Raw genomic sequence first — 20,567 nt, 5'->3', positions numbered from 1 at the left:
CCAAACTACCCAGGTTTAATATTTAATACTGACTTTTTCAAAAGGCCGTTTGAAGCACTATTGTGATATGCTCCAGATTTACGGATGCCAGTATTGCAGTTATATTTTTATTCATCTTTAGGGATGACCAAGGGGGTCGTTAAAATTTTTCAGAACATTGTTGGGACAATATATATGAAGAAAAATATGTCATAATGCAATATATTTTGAAAAGATTCACTCTAAAAATTCAGTTTGCGGTGAACTGAGGCGCCACCATCTTGTGTGTACTTTGTAAATTCTACCTGCTTGGTACGCATACAAATCTGGGCCTGTCAACAACGCTCTTATTTTACAATCCCAAACTTCAAAAACAAAAACAGGCCTCGCTGTTTTTTTTTTTTTTTTTTTTAAAACATCTATTTATTCTGCGCCCTCCAAACAAACTTTCACAGTTCCAAACCCCCCCGGGTGACAAATTCAGTCTGCAGCACTCTTCCCCCAGTGCTGGGAAAGTCACAGGAAAAACTCTGTGGCACAGCAAAGGCAAGTCATTGTTACACAATCTGATCGTGGTTTGCATAATGAAAGGAAAGATCCGACATACCAAGCCATGATGCGCCAAACAACACAGGCAGGGGTCAAAAACTCCCAAAAACGCAGAGCCTCCTAAAAAAAAAAACTGCAACCGTATCATCTTCAGTGATACAACAAAGACACGGGCCGACAGGCTGCGTACACGGCTGGATTTTTCCTGTTTCTTCTCATCATGAAAATTACATTATGGCATGAAATGAATGGCCCATGGGTAGAAATAAGATTTTATATTAGATATTTCTTACCAGTAGCCTATTTGTTTTGATTGTCCATTTTTCAGGGGAAGAAAAAGGCAAAGCTTCAGCTTGAAATGCTTCTTTGGCGCATGCAGTAAGACAGTTAACATTCTCATAAATTGTGTGTGCGTGCAATCAAACGTTACGCTAAGGGTTTGAGATGAAGAGGGAGCGCTCAGGTCCCCATAGCCTGCCCTGCAGTGCTTGCGGTCACTCTAGATTCAGTCCTTCTTCACTCTTCCTTTTTTCAAAGCTTTCACACTTTCACACATCTGCCTTCCGGAACCCTCTCTGAAGAGATCAAAGCATCTCCAACTCGCAGAGCAATTAACAGGACAAAATGATGATGTAAGAGTGCCATCTAGGCAGCGGGAGAAACACTACATGCTGCTGTCTAAGGGTCACGGTTCCTGTGCACCCTTTGTCTCTGGACCCACACCTTAAATATACTCACGACACCAACACCCACATCCAATGTAACTGCAGTGCACATCATCCTTACTGTAATGACTATGAGCACCTTTTACAGTTTTTCTTTCCCTTTTTTCCTACAAAATCCTTCTTAATATATTTGTGGACCACCCCCCCTCCCGCCCACAACACACACACACACACACACACACACACACACACACACACAGATAAAGTTGCATTGGTGAAATTCATTACTGAGACCTAAGGAGAAAGCGCATTGCGGTTAGACTGAATCTAGGCCCAAGTCATTCGAATTGTACACACACTGTTGCTAAATATAGGGCTGATACTTAGAGGCAAGAGGTTTCATTTTACTTTGAAGGACTGCTGCATTAGAATGAGACAGGCTGTTGTCAGTAGTGGATTCCTACAGAGATACAGACAACTCAGTGCTCCTTGCCTGGCACACTGCCTACATGCTGAAGTAGCAAAGGCAAAATAATAAAACTGCTAATGTCTGAGTAATAAACACTGGCCTTCATAAAATCCTACCGCATTGCAGTTTGTCCTTACAGTTGCCTTGACAAAATGTCACCGTCTTACATATTGTCCTTACTTTTACCTTGATAGTGTCCTACCACATTGCATTTTTCTTTACCCAGCAACCTACCCACGACATTTCAGTTTGTCCTTAACTCTGAGTAACATAACAAGAGTTGATTTCTTACCTAATGATACGGCATGCTGTCATTTTCAGACAATGGAGAAATGGTGTGTAAGACAAACGAGACACATCTCTTGCTTAAATGTGTTTACCAAAGTTAAAAACTAGGACACAATGTGGCAGGCTTGAAGGCCTCAGTCTTACATTGAATATTTTAACTATTACAGAATGATGGAACAGGCTGAATGTTTTTGCCTAAACTGCACAGTGAGTGTGTCAAATTTCAGACACTGGTGATGTAGTCTACCAGCAGTATAATGTTTAAATGTAACACTTGGCAACTCAGCTTTTCAAAATGATTATAAAATGTCATCTGCATATGGAGAAAATCCTTGCCTCCAGTGCCTGACTTCAGTAAATATTTATGGCCTCTTTTGGACACAGAAACATCTATGCTGTCATGCTATGCAGATCTAAACGGAGGCAAATACATGTGTGAAGGGGGTGTCATTTCAGTATCACACCTAATTACTATGGAAGGAATGTTCGAAAGCTTAAGCTTTAGCAACCTGCATATATTAGTAGTTAGGCTCAGTTTTTAGTTGTGTGTCACCAAAATCTCACAACAGGCTATATTAGTACATGTTTAAGAAGACTTATCCACATATATCAGGAAAGCTTGTTAGATGTTTTACAGTCTAAACTGGATTAGCATCCTAAGAGGCAATGCAGACTCAGAGCTTAATCTTCTCTGACTGTTAACTGGCATCAAGGGATGCAAATACTAGTGTTTAATATTTCATGGCTGACAGCTAAAGGAACGTAAGCTTTGAACCACTGAGCGATTTTAAAATAGAAGGCTAACTCTCTAAACCTCATCAAGTGCACTCCATATTTCATCATTCATTCTCACCTTCCAGGCAAATCAAATCTCGTTTGGGGCATTCTTACTGCGTAAGCGTTGTGAGCGGGCAAAACTCAGATGTGACAATGAAAACACGAGATAAGGCCGTCTGAAGATCCATTATACAGGTCTCCACAATTAAGTCTGATCTCGCTTATCGGAAGTTGAATGACATTTTGAAGAAACCCGAGTTGGAGGGATAATGCGCCCTCGAAACCACAGCAGTATCTCTGTACGGATCTCAAGTCCAGAATTAGGTCCACATTACTGCCACCGCCGTATATATGACACGGCCACCATGTCTGCTTTGAGTAAACAAATGAAGCGCTGCAGCATAATCCGTGGCAGTGCGCATCCTCAGGGTCCCCGAGTTCCCAAATCCCTTAATTAACCGCTCACAATAACTACCCATCCCCGCTTATCTCCCGCACCAGAAGTGTGCCATCTCGTTTGGTTCGCTCCACATTGCTAGGAGGTAATAGGAAGAAACCCCCAACGCCAGTTCGAGAAACTAGAACCGGTGTGGGTTTAGGTATGCAATTACTGTGCAATGAATAAATGAGAGCGAGAAATCTGAATAGGAGGACGCCTGGTGTCAGAGGTGGCGCTCACGAAACTCCTCTCTCATATGCCAGACACAAGAGGAACGCGAACCTCATTCAGAACCAGAGAAAGGACTTTTTGCAGCTCAGGATCTCGGACGTTACATTACATTACATTCATTCAGCAGATACTCTTATGCAGAGCGACTTCCAGCACAAAGTAACAGAAGTGTATCCAATTCAAGCTGAATGAGCACCCGTGTCAGACCAGGCAAACAACACTCCCAGACTGGTTGATACCACATGCGATTCAAGCTCCGGTGATCACATGGGTTTTCCATAGACCTCGGATGCGGTTTTGTGAAGCCGTGAAACGGGACAGCGCCATGCTCGTGGGGGTGTAACGCACATATGGAGAAGGTTACCCTGCCACCGCAGTATGCAGAACAATGGTAATGATGGGGCAGCAACGTGGAAGCTAATTGATGCAATTAAACTAACTGCACACAGTCCTAGAGCCTCAGGTGCTGTAACCTCTCACAGCTTCTTTCTGTGGCAGTCAGTTGGTACTGTAATGATACTAGCAGTCCAGATGTTTGTGGATGAACAACTGCACCTCGAGGTTAAATGCAGCAAAAACAATGAAAAATGACAGCCTTTAACAAACTCTGGAAGATACACAGTGGAAAGACAGGATGACACGGTGAAACACAAGGAAACGTATTGCAGCTGATTCAAGCAGGGCTAATGCCTTTCTCTTTAGCAGTCTTTATATTTCCATAAACTACACAGATTTAACAAATCAAGGGCTTAGCACACTGACTGACCTCAGAGTCAGGGCTGGGACTAATACCTGCCATGCTTTTACTTTTTAATAACACTTTTAAACTTTCAGTGTCACAGGCCCAAAACCAAATAAAGACAGACTTTTCCAGCGCTGCGTATCCTGATTTAAAGAGGATGTCCATCCATGCGGACATTACATAAGCCTTTCAGAGCTGTGATAAGAATAGCCTTTTTCTCTTGCCAACAACAAATGTCCACTCAATGATTTTTAAATCATTGGGATGACATCAGCAGGAGTTCAGATAAACCGAGTACCATCACGTTACTTTATCCACAGTAAGTCACTAGCTGGATTGGTAAGCAAGCAGACCAAAATGTCTGTATGTCAAAACGCAAGGAGCGTTAAGTGGCTGTCCCTGTCACACAAAGATGGCAAAAGTCCATTTCAGCATTTCCCACTGGGAAATCTTGTGCTTTTGCACTATTCTTACAATGCCGCAGTGCACACGATTCATGCTGAAAAGTTTCACTTCAGTTGAAAACATTAAATCTGAGCAAGAACACCTCATCAGTCCTTGTGACTTGTTAGATATGCAATCAAAAGTAGTCATATTTTACACATAACTATCAAATAAATGAAAAAGTTAAGATGAAGAAATTTAAACACGACTCGTGTTAAAAAGTGTTCAGCTCCACTACGGCCCCAGTTGCCAACTTCTGTAAGACCATATAGTTAACTCCACTTAACATTGATACAGGAAGTTGCATTCATCTCTGGGTGTAACCACCTGGGCTACCTAACTCATCAGAAGCATTTAACATCAGTAATCAGAAAATGAGGAAGAGGAAGGGCAGCTAGGAATTGTTCCTCTGCCTCTGAGCTTGCCGCTCAAGCACCAGAGCCCCGTCTCGTATTCAGATACAGGCGTGCCTATCCATTCTCCAAACCCCAGGCATATCTAGCCACCACATCTAGACTGAAGGGTTGATTCTGCAGATAAAAGATCACACTTTGCAGTCTGAGGCAGGGGCCCTGCGCATAATGGACAGAGGAAATTTCCCCCTGCACAAACCCACAACAGCAGCAGCGCCCGCAGCTCGCCTCTAGAGGAACCTGGGCTAAGCCCTCCCATTGTACGCTTATGAAAAGTGAACATGAGCAGCATTAATCCCAGTAGGAAGTCCTACAGACATGACACTTCCAGTGCCAAAACAAGGGGCTTAATTAGTGTGCAGTTCCGGTCTGACAGTCAAGGCCGCGACCTTCCCGGGGGAATAATGAGCCAGGCAATGTTTGGGGCCTCCGCACAGGACCGGGGTGCTGACCGCCGCTTTAGACGTGCTAAACTGACAGATTCAGGTGACCGGAGAGTGAACCCTAGCCTTGGCGCGGAGGGGCTGATTTTTTTCCCCCCTCTCTCTCTCTCTCTCCTCTGCAGAGTGGGGTTGGTCCTTTTGTTTCCAGCTGATGAAGCTCGATGAGATTGGTCGGTTCATCTCCTTTCGGCCCCACTTTGCCCGGAGCGGAGACCCACTGAAAGCAAGAGACGGGGCAGTGGAGGCCTCGGAAGCTCAAAGCTGAGGAGAGCGCGGGCTGAGGGTAGCTATCTAAATAACAGCTGAAGGTGTCTGGTGGGACCCGGTTCAAAAACAAACCGAGTGCAAGAGTTTGGATGGCTAAGCCAAGGGGATTGCTCATATTCAAAACAGTTTCAGTTGAGTTGCTCTGTAGAAAAACACCGGATGGATGGGGAATGCTTAAAACAAAGCCAAATACATAAAATGTTTGAAATGCAGTAGATAAAAAGATAGGCTTTTCCCTGTGTGCTACTGCTTTCTGCTTTTTCCTTTCAAAACTCTTTTTGTTAAGGACCGTAACGAGCCAAACATCCTCGTGCACCAAGCTGCAAATATTTAGCTTTCAAGTGCACTTTTGAATCGTAAAAACATTGTTCGCAAACAAATGGCATAATGTCATCAAACCAAAGAGCAGCTCGGTTCTTGACTGTCAAAAATAAATATGGTGGTGATGTAAAAGGGAATGCATACACAGAAAGCTTTGTTTCAGTGTAGGTTACACAATGCTGTGTGACACAAAGGCTACCACAACAAACAGAAAGCTCATTCACTGCATGCTGCCCTACCAAACGCACCAGAGCAGAAGAAAGCCCCAGGTTCTGTCATGACTGCTCTTGGATTCCGTGCTGTTCAGAAGCCACAGAGCAACATCACATTTTATGGGGCGCCTCTAACCTGGCAGAGTTACCCTAACTACTCCTGAAAAGCAAAAAGCCATTCATTTGCACAAGATCAGTTGACCGCTGTTCCTCCAGGGCCCGGTCATCACCTTCTCCTCCAAACACGCAACACTTATACACGCTGAAAACCTGCTGATCTCATCCTCCAACAAAGTGGGTGGGTGCATCTGTTAAAGTGGGCTTGCTGATGAGGTGGTCGAAGGTCTCTGAAACCCCAAAATCAACCCAGGTGCCTTCCAAAAACAGCTGATAATTGTTAGACCCGCCAACAGAGACTCGGATGAAAAGCTTGAAAGTCGAAGCTCTGGTCTGAGTCTGCTGGGGAGGCCCCTGCACAGAGTGTGGGAAGGGGGATAGTTACTGAATCATGTCGCCGAGGCATGATTCACACACAGGCCACAGCACTGCCAGGCCTGACTATGGTCAGCAGGAGCACAATTGGGTGCTCTGTTCTCTGTAAGTGGACAGCAGCAATCCTTACGTCCGGTCATGTGCTTTCGAGCAAGAGTCATCTCAGGCTGGTCTGAAGCATTTCTAGCAGAAGAAATCAAGCCAGTTGCAAGCAGCTGTGATAAGGAGAGACAACAGTCATACGTGAACGCTTCTGAAATTCATTTACAGTACATAATGACACCGCAATCTACGCAACAGACCCTTTCAATAGCATATCCACTTCTACACCATTCTTGTCAGTTTAGTAGTCACATGATATCATTCTATCTGTTTTCAAGGCATGGAGCTGCAGTGACACCCTGTGGTGGCATGTGTTACTAACTTTAACTACCTGCTGATCCCGAAGAACAAAATACAATAGGACCACCATAAATCATTCTTGACAAAGACACACAACCAGTGACTAGTTCACACATCGTAAACCTCTGGTTGCCACGCTAAGAGTGTGATATATGTCACCGAACACATCACGCGGCCTCCGTTTTGAGAGCCCTGCCGCGAATCCCTCTTCGGGCTCTGTCTGGTTCCTCAGAGCTCCCCGGGAGAGGGCTTGCCCCCGCCGATTGCCGGGATTAGTCAAGCTTTCCACTTCCCCGAGCCTGCTGAACGACGGGCCTCAGCCGCCCGCTGCCTGCCGCCCACACCCACCGGCGAGGTCATCATTACGGGACTGACAGGTTGTTCTTGGACCGGAGTGCCACATGCAAGCACTTCCTACACGCACAGCACTCTATAAAATAACATCCTAAACGCATCTGAGGCACGATGGAGGCTCCTGTCTTCCCTTCGTTGAATGACTCCTCTGTGTTTTCCACACGGCCGCAGTTGCATAACTAGTCTGCATTCCCCATACAGGGACCGATATGCTCCAAGCAGATTCAAACAACTAGAAAAGATGTCTGCTGGTAGATCAAATCAGGCCAAAAGAGAGACCTCATTTGGTTGTGTTTTTTTTTTTGGTAGTGCAGAGAGTGGGGATGACAGCTTTATAATTTGACATGCTAATATTTCATTTCCAGGATTAAGCAGCTGTAATGAAAACGGCACCCAGCCGTAAACATGCAGATTTGGTACCTCGTAACACCAAAACAAACATTTTAATGGATCCCACACAGGCTGCTGCTGGCTGGAGGGAATTCGCCTCGCTCCAAATATTCGGTAAACACTGTAAACATTGTCGTCCTCGTAACAGGCACCTGGCTTCAGAACCTTCAGCCACCCCCCCCCCCCCACCCCCCCCCAACAACAACAATCGTGCGGTAAAGTGTGAGAGCCTTCTGTGAGGACAGTCAAAGATACCCTTGTGCACCTAACTGAAGGCCACTGATGTTACAGGCTACTCCACACAACAGGTTACACCCCCCCCCAACCATGACTGAAACCAATTCAGCACGATCACTTACCCTCTTTAGCTCGTTTGCTCAGCATTCCCATCGAAAATGATTATTTTACTACCAAAGGTAGCAAAGCGTCTTCTTTTGATTTGAAAGCATGCATAGCCCCATTTTTCTCTCATGGCAAACCACTGTAGCACAGCAAACAGACACCACCCCAGACTCCTAACACACAGATTGCTTTCTAGCCGAGTCCCTCTAAAAAGCCATTAATCAAGCAATTAACTGACAACAAACTGTCTGTCAGTACATTAGGGAGCTAATCAACTTACCACGAACTGTGTAGCCATAGTGATGCAAAAAACATGAAAGTGGCATACCTCTGCCACACTGTCACAGCAACTCTAGCATTTTAATGTCTCAGAGGAGCGCCTCAAAGGAAATCATTCCATAAAGTTTCATCCTAATACAGCCATCATATTTTCAGATGTCCTCTTCAGAATCGTACAAATACTGGAGATATCGCATAATCTTCACTCCACCTAGTGGTGCTCATCATAGTCAACAACCAGCTTCATGCTGTGTTAGGCTGTCTTTTCTTACATCTTACAAGCAATATCACACTTTATCTTTGCCATACATTGCGGTGAAGGTTATGATAAAAAGAGATAGTGCCAAAAATCCCATTAAAAATATGGTTGTTTTTGTTATTACCAAATTTCTCTTGTAAAACTGTTCCTGGTACACTGAACTGGCACCAGAGCCAGTATTAATATAGGCTTATTTACAACTGTATGGAGTGAGAACAAAAAGCCATTTGTTTTACAAGCATGCACTATGGGTATAACTGTTTGGTGAGTTCTGGGTACCACTATTCTCCTAAGTGTAGAAAAAGACTTTTCAGACAAGTTGTCAGTTGCAATGGTTCACATTAGGGATTTTGGCAGGCTACAGCATGAATACACAAGGCCAGCAATAATAATCCCATATTTGCTCAGGCCCTGAAAATATATTTTAATCTGCATTTATAACCACAAAATGTACAAGGCAAAGATTTCCAGTCCAGTTACTCTAGAAACAGTCTGCCATTTAAATACCCACTTTTATAATATTCTGTCCTATATTTATAGCCGAGACTTAATTTATGGAAGATCCCTCTTTTTAATGGTTCATTACTGAGGAGGTAAATCAAGGACCTTGGTTATTAAACAAGAGTTGACATTTCACAAACCAACAAGCTCCACTCATCAATAGCTGGTTTCCGATTGCAAGGCAGATTATGATGACCAGAAGACACTAGAATTAAAAGGAGACCCCAGGGTGCTGGCTTTGTGAGAAAAAAAAACACAGAAAATATTTGTTTGGCCATACTCAGCAATTACAGATCTAACTGTTTGCCATTGGCTTGTTGTGTGCTTTGTATGTCCACAGGAGCATTATTTGTGAGCGCTTATGGTATTTTGCCACAGAACAGCCACGGGAACTTTTAAGGTTTTAACTAGAATAAGAAAGCTTTCCAGCAATCGGAGACCTCTCCATCGTAGTGCATTACAGTCACATTATGGTGCAGTTCAGTCAACGCAATCCTCATGTCTGAAGCACAGACGGCATAATACTTTTTCTCTTGATGGGTTTAGCGGGCCTGCACTTCACTGCTAATCAAGGTATTTCCATTTAGTCGACATTTACGCATCTCCACCAAAATGTTTAACTTTATTTTGAATAAGGAAAGACCATGCATTGTAAACTGCTAGCTCTCTGATCTGTTAAGGCACAATTCTGATTCTGTGGCATTTGCACATGGGTGACTTGTTCGATGGTAACTTGATTTCATAAAGCATGTGTCCGAGCACAGCACTTGATGGTACGAGAACCCTCAGGAACAACTGCACTTTCAGCAGCTGAAGCACTGCTTTATGTACATAATCAGAGTCAACCCTTATTCAGGCATTAAGAAGCTTACTGTTGTTGTCAACTAACACAGAAATTCATGGTAATAGTCATAGGCCTACTCTATCATTCCCATCAGCAATTATCAATAGAAACACCCAAAATGTGAATGAAATACAACGTTCCACATATTATTGTGGGGAGACTAGTAAAGTATAATGAGTACATCATTAGCTATGTCAATAATTGAATTTTTTTTTAATTATCTGCATTTATTCAAACCGATGGTATAAGAAACTAGAATGAACTTGTAGATTGTAATGAACTGTAGATTAAGCCAGAAATCCATTTGTAATGGGTAACCATAGATTTACGTAAACAAAACGAATCAGTGTCATTTTAACATAATGTCGCAAACAGAGAAAACACTGCTTTTTGTTTGTTTGTAATGCACCAGCATCAAGCAAAGGAAAGAAAGCACCGCCTGGCAGCCAATAACTCCATTTACAAATTACCCCTAAATATCAGGCCGCAGAAAAGGCAGAACATCTCATCTCTGCAAAAATATACTGAAAAGTCTTATGTGCGTTTCTTCAGTTATGGCTTTCCCATTTTATCATTAAGACTGACTGTACTATCAGATATTAATATGTGTAAATGCACTCTCCCATTGTTTTTCTTTTTGAACTAGAGAGGGTAATTTGACCTGAATGCACACAGCGGAATCAGACGCAATAACAGTGTAATCTGCTTGCTGAAGCAGTGCACCGTTGTCACAACTTTTAAGACAGACTGTAGCATTTCTTCTCTCAGCGACTGGTCGGGGCACGCCAGGGCATCCCTTGGGACTCAGGCACTTGCTTGACCACAGAATGTAAAATAAATGAGTCGAGGAATTTGACCAGAGTCAACAGCCACCTCTGGCCAGTCACTTCTGAATGCATAAAAATGAGCTGTTTTTTTTTTCCCCCTGACTCTATGAAAGCTAACAGGTTTCGCAATAAATCCAGACGGCCGAACTACAGTGCCAGAACAGAGGTCTATCTGTGACTGCGGAGCCCAGTGTAAACACTGTAACAGACCGCATTTACACAGAGCTGAACCTGTTTATAAATCTACCTCCATGATGGAATGCAGAGTATTTGCTCTTTGGCAACGGCATCTTTGTTCGTTGAATGAGACCTCGTTTATCGTCTTGCCCAAAACTTTTTTTTTTTTTTTTTTGCCATCTACCTGCCATTGGAATGAACATTTTGTTAGTAGGACTCTAAAAAGCAGTGTGTCTGGCTTTTCAGGGAGATAATGAAATACAGCCTTGTACGCTACACTACATACATTTGCTTATTAGATGCTCTTTTCCAGAGAAACTCACATATCTTAAAATTTACAAGTTAAACACTTACAGTTGTATTTTTACTTTTTTCTCCAGCTTTGTACATTCATGAAAATCAATGCATAATCAGGTCCCTACTACTGCATAATAAATAACTGCCTACTCCATTTTATTGTATAGTATGCAGGTTTCATTTCATTCCACTGACTGTTTACTTACTTACTGTTTAAAGTGCAATACCTCTTTTAAACATGTAATGTTACAATTCAGAGAACATGCAATTGTCTGGAATTTATCGCACCGTGCAACCACATATCAAGTTAAGAGAACATGACATTGCAATTCAACTGCAATTCATTCATTCAAATGTTGAATGCAAGCATTAGGGATATAGGGAGAATCGCTTGCATTTCTAAGTCTTAACTGTAATTAACTGATGAGGAATAAAAATGCATAGCATAGTATAAAATGCCCTTTCACCTATGATAGGGCGAGCCTTGGAGGTACCAAAGGAGATGTATTTTTGTCAAGCTAAATATAGGTCATTCTGTTGTCCCTGATTATTAAATAACCCCACTTCATATGTGCAAATTCAAAGTTTGGAAAACACTGCAGGAGGCCCTAAAACTAGCAGATGCACTGAGCCAGGATACAGGCTCTAGATGGCGAGGCATGGGCAACTAAGGTACCTGGACACTATGCTGCGAATATAGGATAGCTAGCAAGCTAAGTCTGTGGGTCTTGCGAGTCTGGGGTTTTTAAGAATATTCTTGCACACTGCAGCCCAGGCTGACCAACCACTCCTACTGTATCTGATAACGGAAGGTGGTTATTTTGTTGCCTGAAGTGAGCACTAGGCGGTGCTAAAATCAAAACGTGGTGACCGAGCAACATGTTTGTATATACAGTAATTGTTCCACGCATGATTTCATAGCACAGCACAGGTGTGCACAGAGAAATAAAGCCATTCTTAAAATATGGAATTAGCTGACTAAATTAACCTGTTAACAAGCAATATAACAGTGCTAATATCATAACTACATATCAAACCACAGACAGTTGTTTCACATCCTTCAACCTTTGAATGAATGAATTTGATCATACTGTAGTACTCAGCTTTCTGGTTACTTAATTCGTAGCCCATGTTGCTAACTTAGCTACAGAAAAAAAAGCCAAGGTTAATGGGTAACTGTAACTTTGCTTGCTTTATAAATCCCAAGCGCAAAGTTTAGCTAGCCAGTTTAACATTACCTAACGTAGGTAGCTGACAAACGATTTGATGCTTTCATAGCTTATTAGCTACCTCTAGTAACTGAGCAAGCCATCTAGCTATCTGCCTATCTATATGCGCGTTACCATGCAGCGTGATCCGGACAGCAGCGTGATGCGTTAACGGTAGTTTATCAACAGTGAACTGACCACTGCGATAGCTATCCATTACTTACCTTTGCTGAACTGGTGCTAGAATTTATGGCTGACATCTAGTTAGCAAATCAGCTGACAGGTTTGTGGCTGCACAGTACAGTGATGTTTTCTTGACAGTAAATATCAAATCAAGCACCAAATTATGGTATAGTTAGCCAGTTAGCAGAGGTTGCCCAGTACTGAATTCAGACAGGGATTCTATATATTGAGGGAGAACACGCCCTCTATCTTTCTTCCTTGTTGAGATGAACAGTTCCTGTTGTCACCTAGATTGGGCTGACTTAAAGAGTTCCGGTTAAGGAGGGTTCTACGACAAGGACAATAGATGTAATGTAGAGCATCGAAAACGTTTGCCTGTATGCTTCGCTTAGGAGCAGACACAGCTGCTAAAGAAAGAGCGGCAACCGTAGATATGAGATTATTTTATTCAACAGATTGGTGTAAAGTTTTTTTTTTTTTTTTTTTTACGTGAAACAGTTCTCTTTGGTGTCATTAATGAGAATATCATTACAAACGAGTAATAGCCGTTAGTTGCTCGTATTGCCCCGTATTGTTTCAAGATCCCGTTCCAGTCTAATCCAGTTTTTATAGCTGCTCATTCTACACGCTTTAATGAATCCAATAGTTGACGTTAACGTGTTATTTAATTTCTACACCTGCACAACTGACGCTTCACCTTGACAGCCAATCCTTCCTGGAGGACAAAACGTAAACTTTATTAAACTACTGAAACAAAAGCACATTTACAAAATTACATATTTAAAAACATAGTGATATATATGTGGTTTGTATTAAAGTAATGGTCTAATCACTCTGCTTCTCTTCCGTTGTAAATTTTATTGAGTACGGCAAAAACATATACATATCAATAGGACCCGACGCCTGCGTCTTACACAGAGCTACGTAACTCAAACGCCTTTTCCGGTTCCCACGTGTAGTGTTATGGCTGTACAGTAGCTTTAGCTACACGTTTCACTGTTGAATTCATCCAGATATTCTATTCAGCGGTGGGAGTTCGGCAACATCATGGGGAAATTAAATGTTGTAATTCTGAGGTACCTTACAAGAGACGATTTCCGCGTCCTCACTGCTGTAAGTAGCTATATAACTTAGATGTTTGTCACGTTTAAGATAGCACAACACATGATCAGAGGCACGGATCATGGCTGCTTATTCGTTTTTTAACAGCTGGTCAAATAAATATAGCTAATGTAAGTCAACATTCCCACATTGTGTTTCTTGTTGTGTAGGTTGAAATGGGCATGAAGAATCATGAAGTTGTCCCAGTGAGCCTCGTCGCATCTATTGCAAGCCTCAAACACGGGGGATGCAATAAGATACTGAGAGAACTCGTTAAACACAAGCTGGTGGTATATGAACGCACGAAAAGTAAGATTTCGATATCTTCGTTATTTTTATTTCCGAGGTAGCTGCATATCTTCTGACCATTTTCTTTTTTTTGTTCTAGCTGTACAAGGATACCGTTTGAACTACGGGGGCTATGATTATCTGGCTTTAAAAACACTGTGCTCCAGAGATGTGCTGACGTCTGTTGGGAACCAGATGGGTGTGGGGAAAGAGTCAGGTAGGGACTGTTATCCCCCTAGATCCATTGAAGATATGATTATGTAAAGCAAAGACAAAGTTTTTTGTGTGTGTATATACACATTATATATATATATACACATTATTGGCATATAACAATCAATCTTATCCAGAGAGACTTACATCAGTGACAGTGTTTTTACTGAGTCAATTGTGGGTTGAGTACTTTACCCAAGGGTACAGCTGCAGTGCCCCAGCAGGGAATCAAACCAGCAACCTTTTGGTTTCAAGTCCTGCTCCTTAACCTCTATACTAGTGTTCCACCCTTATATATAGTTATTCTTATTTTGTTAATAAAAATACTCAATCCTTAAGTGAATTACTAATAAGGGTATTTTAATTTTTATATGATTTTTTTGGGGGTTCGTTAAAATTATCCAGTATGCCAGAGCTTTCAACAAACAAGCAGTGTGGAACTTGATATCAGGATGGTTAAAGTGTATGTTGGTCACTTCAATCACTTAATCCTTATTTATTTAATTTTAAAAAATCTTCTGTAGATGGCATGTGTGCCTAAAAATTTCCTTTCTATTATTTCTATTATTCAGTTTGAGTGTTAGAACATTTCATTCAAACAGTATATCCTTAGTCATGGAGTTTTTGTACATTCATTGATTCTGTGGTTCATGCTGCCCCTTAGACATCTACATCGTTGCAAATTCAGAAGGGGAGCAGTTTGCGCTCAAACTTCACAGACTCGGAAGGACTTCTTTCCGAAACCTCAAGAACAAGCGAGATTACCACAAGCACAGAAACAAGATGTCCTGGCTCTATCTGTCACGCCTCTCTGCGATGAAGGAATATGCATACATGAAGGTAACATTTCTGTGAGGCATGGCAAAAAGCAATACCTCTTAATTATCTGAAACAGCATGGTGGTGCTCTGTGTGTAATGCTAAGCATGCTCTTACTCCCTGACACAACATTATTCAGTTTAATAAACTGCAGTGTTTTGTATGTTCTTTAACCTATGTGTCTTTTGTGTGCAAGAAATTAGATCTTAGCAATTACTGAGAAGTTTTAAACCCTCCACCCCCCCCATCTGCTTCACTTAGGCCTTGTATGACCGAGGATTTCCTGTCCCAAAACCAGTGGATTACAACAGGCATGCCGTCGTCATGGAGCTCATCAGTGGATATCCTCTGTGAGTTGCCACTTCCTACATTCTTTTTGACTGCTAATCAGTAGTGCTCATTAGCAACATTATTTTTCTTAGACTTCAAGCAATATGTTGAAAAATAGGTATTGTTACAATGTCATTTGGGAGATAAATGCCCCAGGCTTGAGCCATGTCTCTGTTAAGCATGAAATTTCATGATTTGCCTGTGTATTGCAGTGCACCATCAGCGTTTCACTGTTGAACCACCCACAGTCAGGGTCAGCTTCAAAATCTTCTGTATATTGTAGAACCACATACACAGTTAAGGTCAGTACTGTATGTCAGTAGTTAGGTCTGATGTGCAGTTACTTCAAAGCGGCCATTTGATCATGATTTAAGGAATATTGTTCTTAAATGTCATTAGTATAATGCGAAAAGGCTTTGGCTCTTATGGTAGTATGCAACGTGAACATGCTTATGGAATAACTGGAAGTTAGTGATGTGACCTTAATCTTTTTTTGTGTGTCTCATTTTATGATTTTGGGAATTGAGTCTCTAAGGCACTACATAAACGAAACTGCTATGCAGGAGAACAGACTTTATTGATACTTTTGGAATATTGAGGAAAACAATATAGGCATTGTCTGAGTTCAGGCATTTTGTCAATTGATGCAGAGCAGTGTAGTTTCAGATTTTTCCTGTCTAGCTCATCCTAGATTATCACAAAAACATAAAACAGCTGCATGTGGCATAGAGACAAATCTCTCTTGCCCTCAGGTTACAAAATTGCAGTCTGGGGGGGGGGGCAATGCAGTTCTTCTTTTTTGCCAGTTTTCCTGGGGTCATCTGACAATTGGGCACCTCCCTGGATAATTGGAACAGGGATTTCTTAAACTCCTGCAAAAAAACATTTCTTGGATGACCAATGGAGCTGCAAACTCATTTTGACATGTAGATTTTTAAGCTTTTCAGCGTGAACCTCCCATGGTGTATTTACAGATTAAGCAAAACTTTCATTGAAACATCCATTTCACAGATGTCAGATTCATGAAGTTGAAGATCCAGCTGCCTTATACAGCGAGATCATGGAGCTGATTGTCAAACTGGCAAATCATGGCTTGATCCATGGAGATTTCAACGAGTTCAACCTCATGCTGGACGACAATGACCACGTCACCATGATTGACTTCCCCCAAATGGTCTCCACTTCACATCTGAATGCAGAATGGTGATAATCACTATTTGTTGATGAATAGTACTTAAGATAATTGGAAACAACTGAAAATGTTTGGTATGCCAAACGATTCCTTTTTGTTATAATCTCCCAGGTACTTTGATCGGGATGTCAAATGTATCAGAGATTTCTTCAGCAAGCGATTCAATTATGAAAGTGAGCTTTATCCCACATTTAAAGACATCAGGTAAGTCTCTTGATTTCTCACCAAGAGGTATGTTATGTAGCAGTGAGTATTATATATGTCACCTTAATTAACTGATCAGAATTTTTGCTTGGCTTATCACGAACACTAGATACAATGTATTTTGTTCATTATTCTTTAAGAACCTAAGGTCTTGCAAGACCAGGGTCTCATAGACTGCTGTCTCCTACAGCAAGGCACTTTACTACTGATCTTCAGCAAAAAATCTGTTGAATAGGCTCTGGAAAGCACTATCTTTGCAAATGAATGATGCCTAAAAGCTCCTTTATGGTCTTGCTCACAGGAGAGAGTGCTGTTTGGATGTAGAGATCTCTGCGAGCGGCTACACCAAAGACATGCAGGAGGATGACCAGCTGCTGCACCCCGAGGGCCCCGAGGAAGAGGAGGGCCACAGCGAGGATGAGGAAGAGCACGCCGAGGCCGCGGCCTCACAGGCCGGCCCATCGGAGGGCGACATGGAGGAGTTCAGGCAGGCCATGGAGGAGCTGGAAGGACTGAAGGTGGGGGAGGATGCCTTGTCCAGTGAGGGCGCACCCAGGCCCGACACCACAAAAGAAGCAGGCGACAGCCTCGGAGCCGCCCCAACAGCGCCAGACACAGAGGAGCAAGCCGACACGCCGGGGCGTGACGATGACCAAGACAACGAGTGCCCTGAATTAGTCGACCTCTCGGCTCACAACAAAGAGTTCAGACCCTTCAGGTATTGGCAAGAGCAACTTTTTTCATTTATAACGCTGCAGTGACACGACTAGAGTTTACTTTTTAAACTTCAGGTTTTCTCCAGTTTCACAGTTATGTTTTGGTTGTGATACAGACAGGACTATTGTGAGGCTGTACCCTTAAACAGAGCATACAAATCACAGGAGCAAGGTGAGAATAGCTGTACACCATGTAATAAAACGGTGTGGAGTTACACAGTACAGAATTATATGGAGCTCGGTGTATTTATATGTCACAGATGGGTAGTTTCAGTTCTGAAAGGATGCAGTTTGGTGGGCAGTATTCAACCTCATCTTATAATTGTTCAACTGAAAGCATTATTCAGATTGGAATTAAGACCTCTAGGTTTTCAAGGTATGGATCAGTTTCTGTTTGAAAAGCTATAAAAGCCTTCAGGATTCCTGCCCCCAAAGACTGTCAAGGCCCGTTGTATCATTTTAAATGTTGTCATTTGCTGTGTAAGTTTCATACATTCCACTACTGCATGCTGCCTTACTCCAGGTGAGTGTTTTTTTTTCCCCCTGGGAAATCACAGTATGCCCTCTGTCTGCAGAAACCAAGAGAGCCTACAACACATCAATGAGCACAGGAGGAGAACCACCAGTGAGACGACCGTGGCAAGCGTGGCCAGCTGTTCCACTATTCCACCGGTGAGTACCGCCTGAGGCAGTGCAGCAGGCCCAGGGCTGCAGGACTCATATAATCAGAGCACTGACCATTTAAAAACTATTTTAAAAGGGACTACATCCTTGTGGTCATTACGGTAATTGCTTTCGAGCAAGACGATTCCTACTTACTTTGCTAAAAGAATCACTTGATACGTGCTTCCCTGGACTGCCTTTCATGTGGTGTGATTTGTAGATTTACAAAAAGATGTGCTGTGGATTAAATAATCTGTGCTGTAGATGTTGTTCTTCTGTAGTCTAATGTATGTTAGTAACACTATCAGTCCAATTCTTTTCCTTTTTTCTTTCTTATGTTTCTTATCTTATGTTTAATACAAGATTGGGCAGTTGGAGACTTTAGATTGAAGCCAAATGTGGACCATCAGGCTGTTAAGGCAGCAGAGAGGAAAGGGAAAAATCAATCGGCCTGACCACACGGTCAGCAGATCATGGGATCAGTTTGTGATTGGAGCACCTTAAGGGCCTCTCTGGGGTCAGGAAATGGGCAGTTTGTGGGCTGTGCTGCACGTGTCCTCTGACCCAGGAGGTATCGGGTTTCACTGACTGCAGCCTCACTGGGAGCCAGTGAGATCTTGAGTGCAGGAGGCTAATGGTATGAGCTAGCATTGCTCATGTTAACTGTGTAAAATCTTAATCTCAGCCATCCTGTCATGTAACATGTTTTCAGGGTATGAGTGAAACAGCAGAGGTGGAATCATTGGAAATATATTGCACTCTGTTTATTGTTAGTAAATTCAATGTTGGATTGCACAGAACCACTGTCTGGCAGTTAGGGTTCTTTACTGCCTGTGTATGCTGTAACCATTCTACCGCTGCACTTTGCTAAACAGGCCCAGAATGAACCCTTCCGGAGGTGTAGTTCTAATGTGTGTCTCTGACTTCCTTTGTATTAGCCACTTAAGCATTGCTGACAGACCAGCTGCAAGCTTTTAAACCAGAGTGTCTACACAGAGATGACATCTGAAGTACACTTCTCTAGCTCATCGTCCTAATTGCATCACACCCCTCCTTTCAGCAAAATGGATTTTCTGTACCAATATTTGTGTAGTAGTGTTGTATAATTAATTTATTATATTAATAAGGCACTGAAGGTGTTTCTTTGATATATTTAAAAAAAAAAACCTCAGCAACATTGTTTGGACTTGGCTTTACTTTATTTTACCTGCCATTTAATCAGTTTGTAGTTGGATGTCTAGATTTAATAGTTTTCCTGGAATTCATTTTTGGATACTTTTGGCAACTTTTTCCAGAAAACTTTGTTGATGCCCAGTTAGACACATTAAATGATTATTGTTAGGTCAAACACTCATCCTATGTGGTATTACAGGAAGTTCTCAAGAACAGTCAGTCCGGTTAACATCTTTGAGGCAGGTGGTTGGTTGGTTTGTTGAGACTTCGTGGCAGAGCTGTCTGTTGACGACTTGGTCATGTCCCCTTACAGGAGGTGATCAAACAGAAGGTGAAACGACAGCTCACCAAGCAGCAGAAGTCCGCCATGAGACGGCGCCTGCAGAAGGGTGAGGCCAACCTGGTGACCAAGGAGAGGCGGGACAACATGAACAACATCAAGAGCAGCCTGGAGTCGGCCTCCTTCTGGGGCTGAGGGGACAGGAGAACAGGACAGTGGGGCCGCGGCCTGGTTCAGGCACAGAGACTGGAGATTTCACAGGCCACTTTGAGGCGAATTCTTACTGGTGGCATTTGCGTCATCTATCTATGGAAACAATAAAGTCATATTAATTTAAGGAGACATTCTCTATGTGTTTGTCTTTGCAGAGTTCCTCAAAAAGAACAATGTTTTTGGAAATAGATGCTGTACTTAACTAATAGCTTTGCTTTTATTAAAAAAATACTTTGCATTCCTGCTGACAAGTACAAGCCTCAAACCCAGCCTGTTCAGTTTCAAGGGCTAGCTGAGATGGCAGTTATATTTGTTTTGAAAAGTGCAAGAGAAGTGATGTCAGGGTTGCTTATCTTGAAAGCTTACATGGCACACCATCAGTTACTGTCAAATCAATATAATAAGCTTCACAGCACTCTTTACTCAGACCTTATGAGTCCTGTCTTTACTCAGTTAGAATCAGTGGGTAACCACATAGTGAGGCTTCTCTGTAAACTTCTCATACCACAGCCACCACGACTGTCAAGATGGTATGATGAATAACCTTACTAGACTTACATATTGGTTGAGATTATTCTGATT

General features: G+C 42.4%; 2 protein-coding genes across 2 annotated transcripts in view; one reads left to right on the top strand and one right to left on the bottom strand.

Annotated features, from left to right (window-relative positions):
• LOC118776475 overlaps positions 1–12,976 on the bottom strand; it is a 72,533-nt gene extending 59,557 nt beyond the window's left edge. The window contains exon 1 of the mRNA XM_036526835.1: positions 12,836–12,976. Within this exon, the coding sequence (XP_036382728.1) occupies positions 12,836–12,871 (36 nt within the window). The 5' untranslated portion in view covers positions 12,872–12,976. The remainder of the gene's footprint in view (positions 1–12,835) is intronic.
• Positions 12,977–13,750: 774 nt separating this feature from the next.
• riok2 (RIO kinase 2 (yeast)) lies at positions 13,751–20,093 on the top strand. The gene is made up of 10 exons (XM_036527263.1): positions 13,751–13,907; positions 14,066–14,204; positions 14,284–14,400; positions 15,061–15,236; positions 15,476–15,564; positions 16,556–16,747; positions 16,848–16,940; positions 17,242–17,658; positions 18,232–18,328; positions 19,806–20,093. The coding sequence occupies exons 1-10, from the start codon at positions 13,842–13,844 to the stop codon at positions 19,965–19,967; spliced, it is 1,548 nt and encodes a 515-aa protein (XP_036383156.1). The 5' UTR covers positions 13,751–13,841; the 3' UTR covers positions 19,968–20,093.
• Positions 20,094–20,567: the final 474 nt, after the last annotated feature.

The sequence above is a fragment of the Megalops cyprinoides genome, chromosome 4 (assembly GCF_013368585.1).
Source record: "Megalops cyprinoides isolate fMegCyp1 chromosome 4, fMegCyp1.pri, whole genome shotgun sequence".
NCBI classification, from domain to species: domain Eukaryota; kingdom Metazoa; phylum Chordata; class Actinopteri; order Elopiformes; family Megalopidae; genus Megalops; species Megalops cyprinoides.
The sequence above is the reverse complement of the archived record's forward strand: the minus strand, read 5'-3'. Positions and strand labels throughout refer to the sequence as shown.

Coding starts and splice junctions, on each gene's coding strand:
- riok2 (XM_036527263.1), top strand. CDS start 13,842: ATGGGGAAATTAAATGTTGTAATTCTGAGGTACCTTACAAGAGACGAT. Junction 14,401..15,060: donor GGGTGTGGGGAAAGAGTCAG/GTAGGGACTGTT, acceptor GCTGCCCCTTAG/ACATCTACATCGTTGCAAAT. Junction 17,659..18,231: donor AAAGAGTTCAGACCCTTCAG/GTATTGGCAAGA, acceptor CTCTGTCTGCAG/AAACCAAGAGAGCCTACAAC.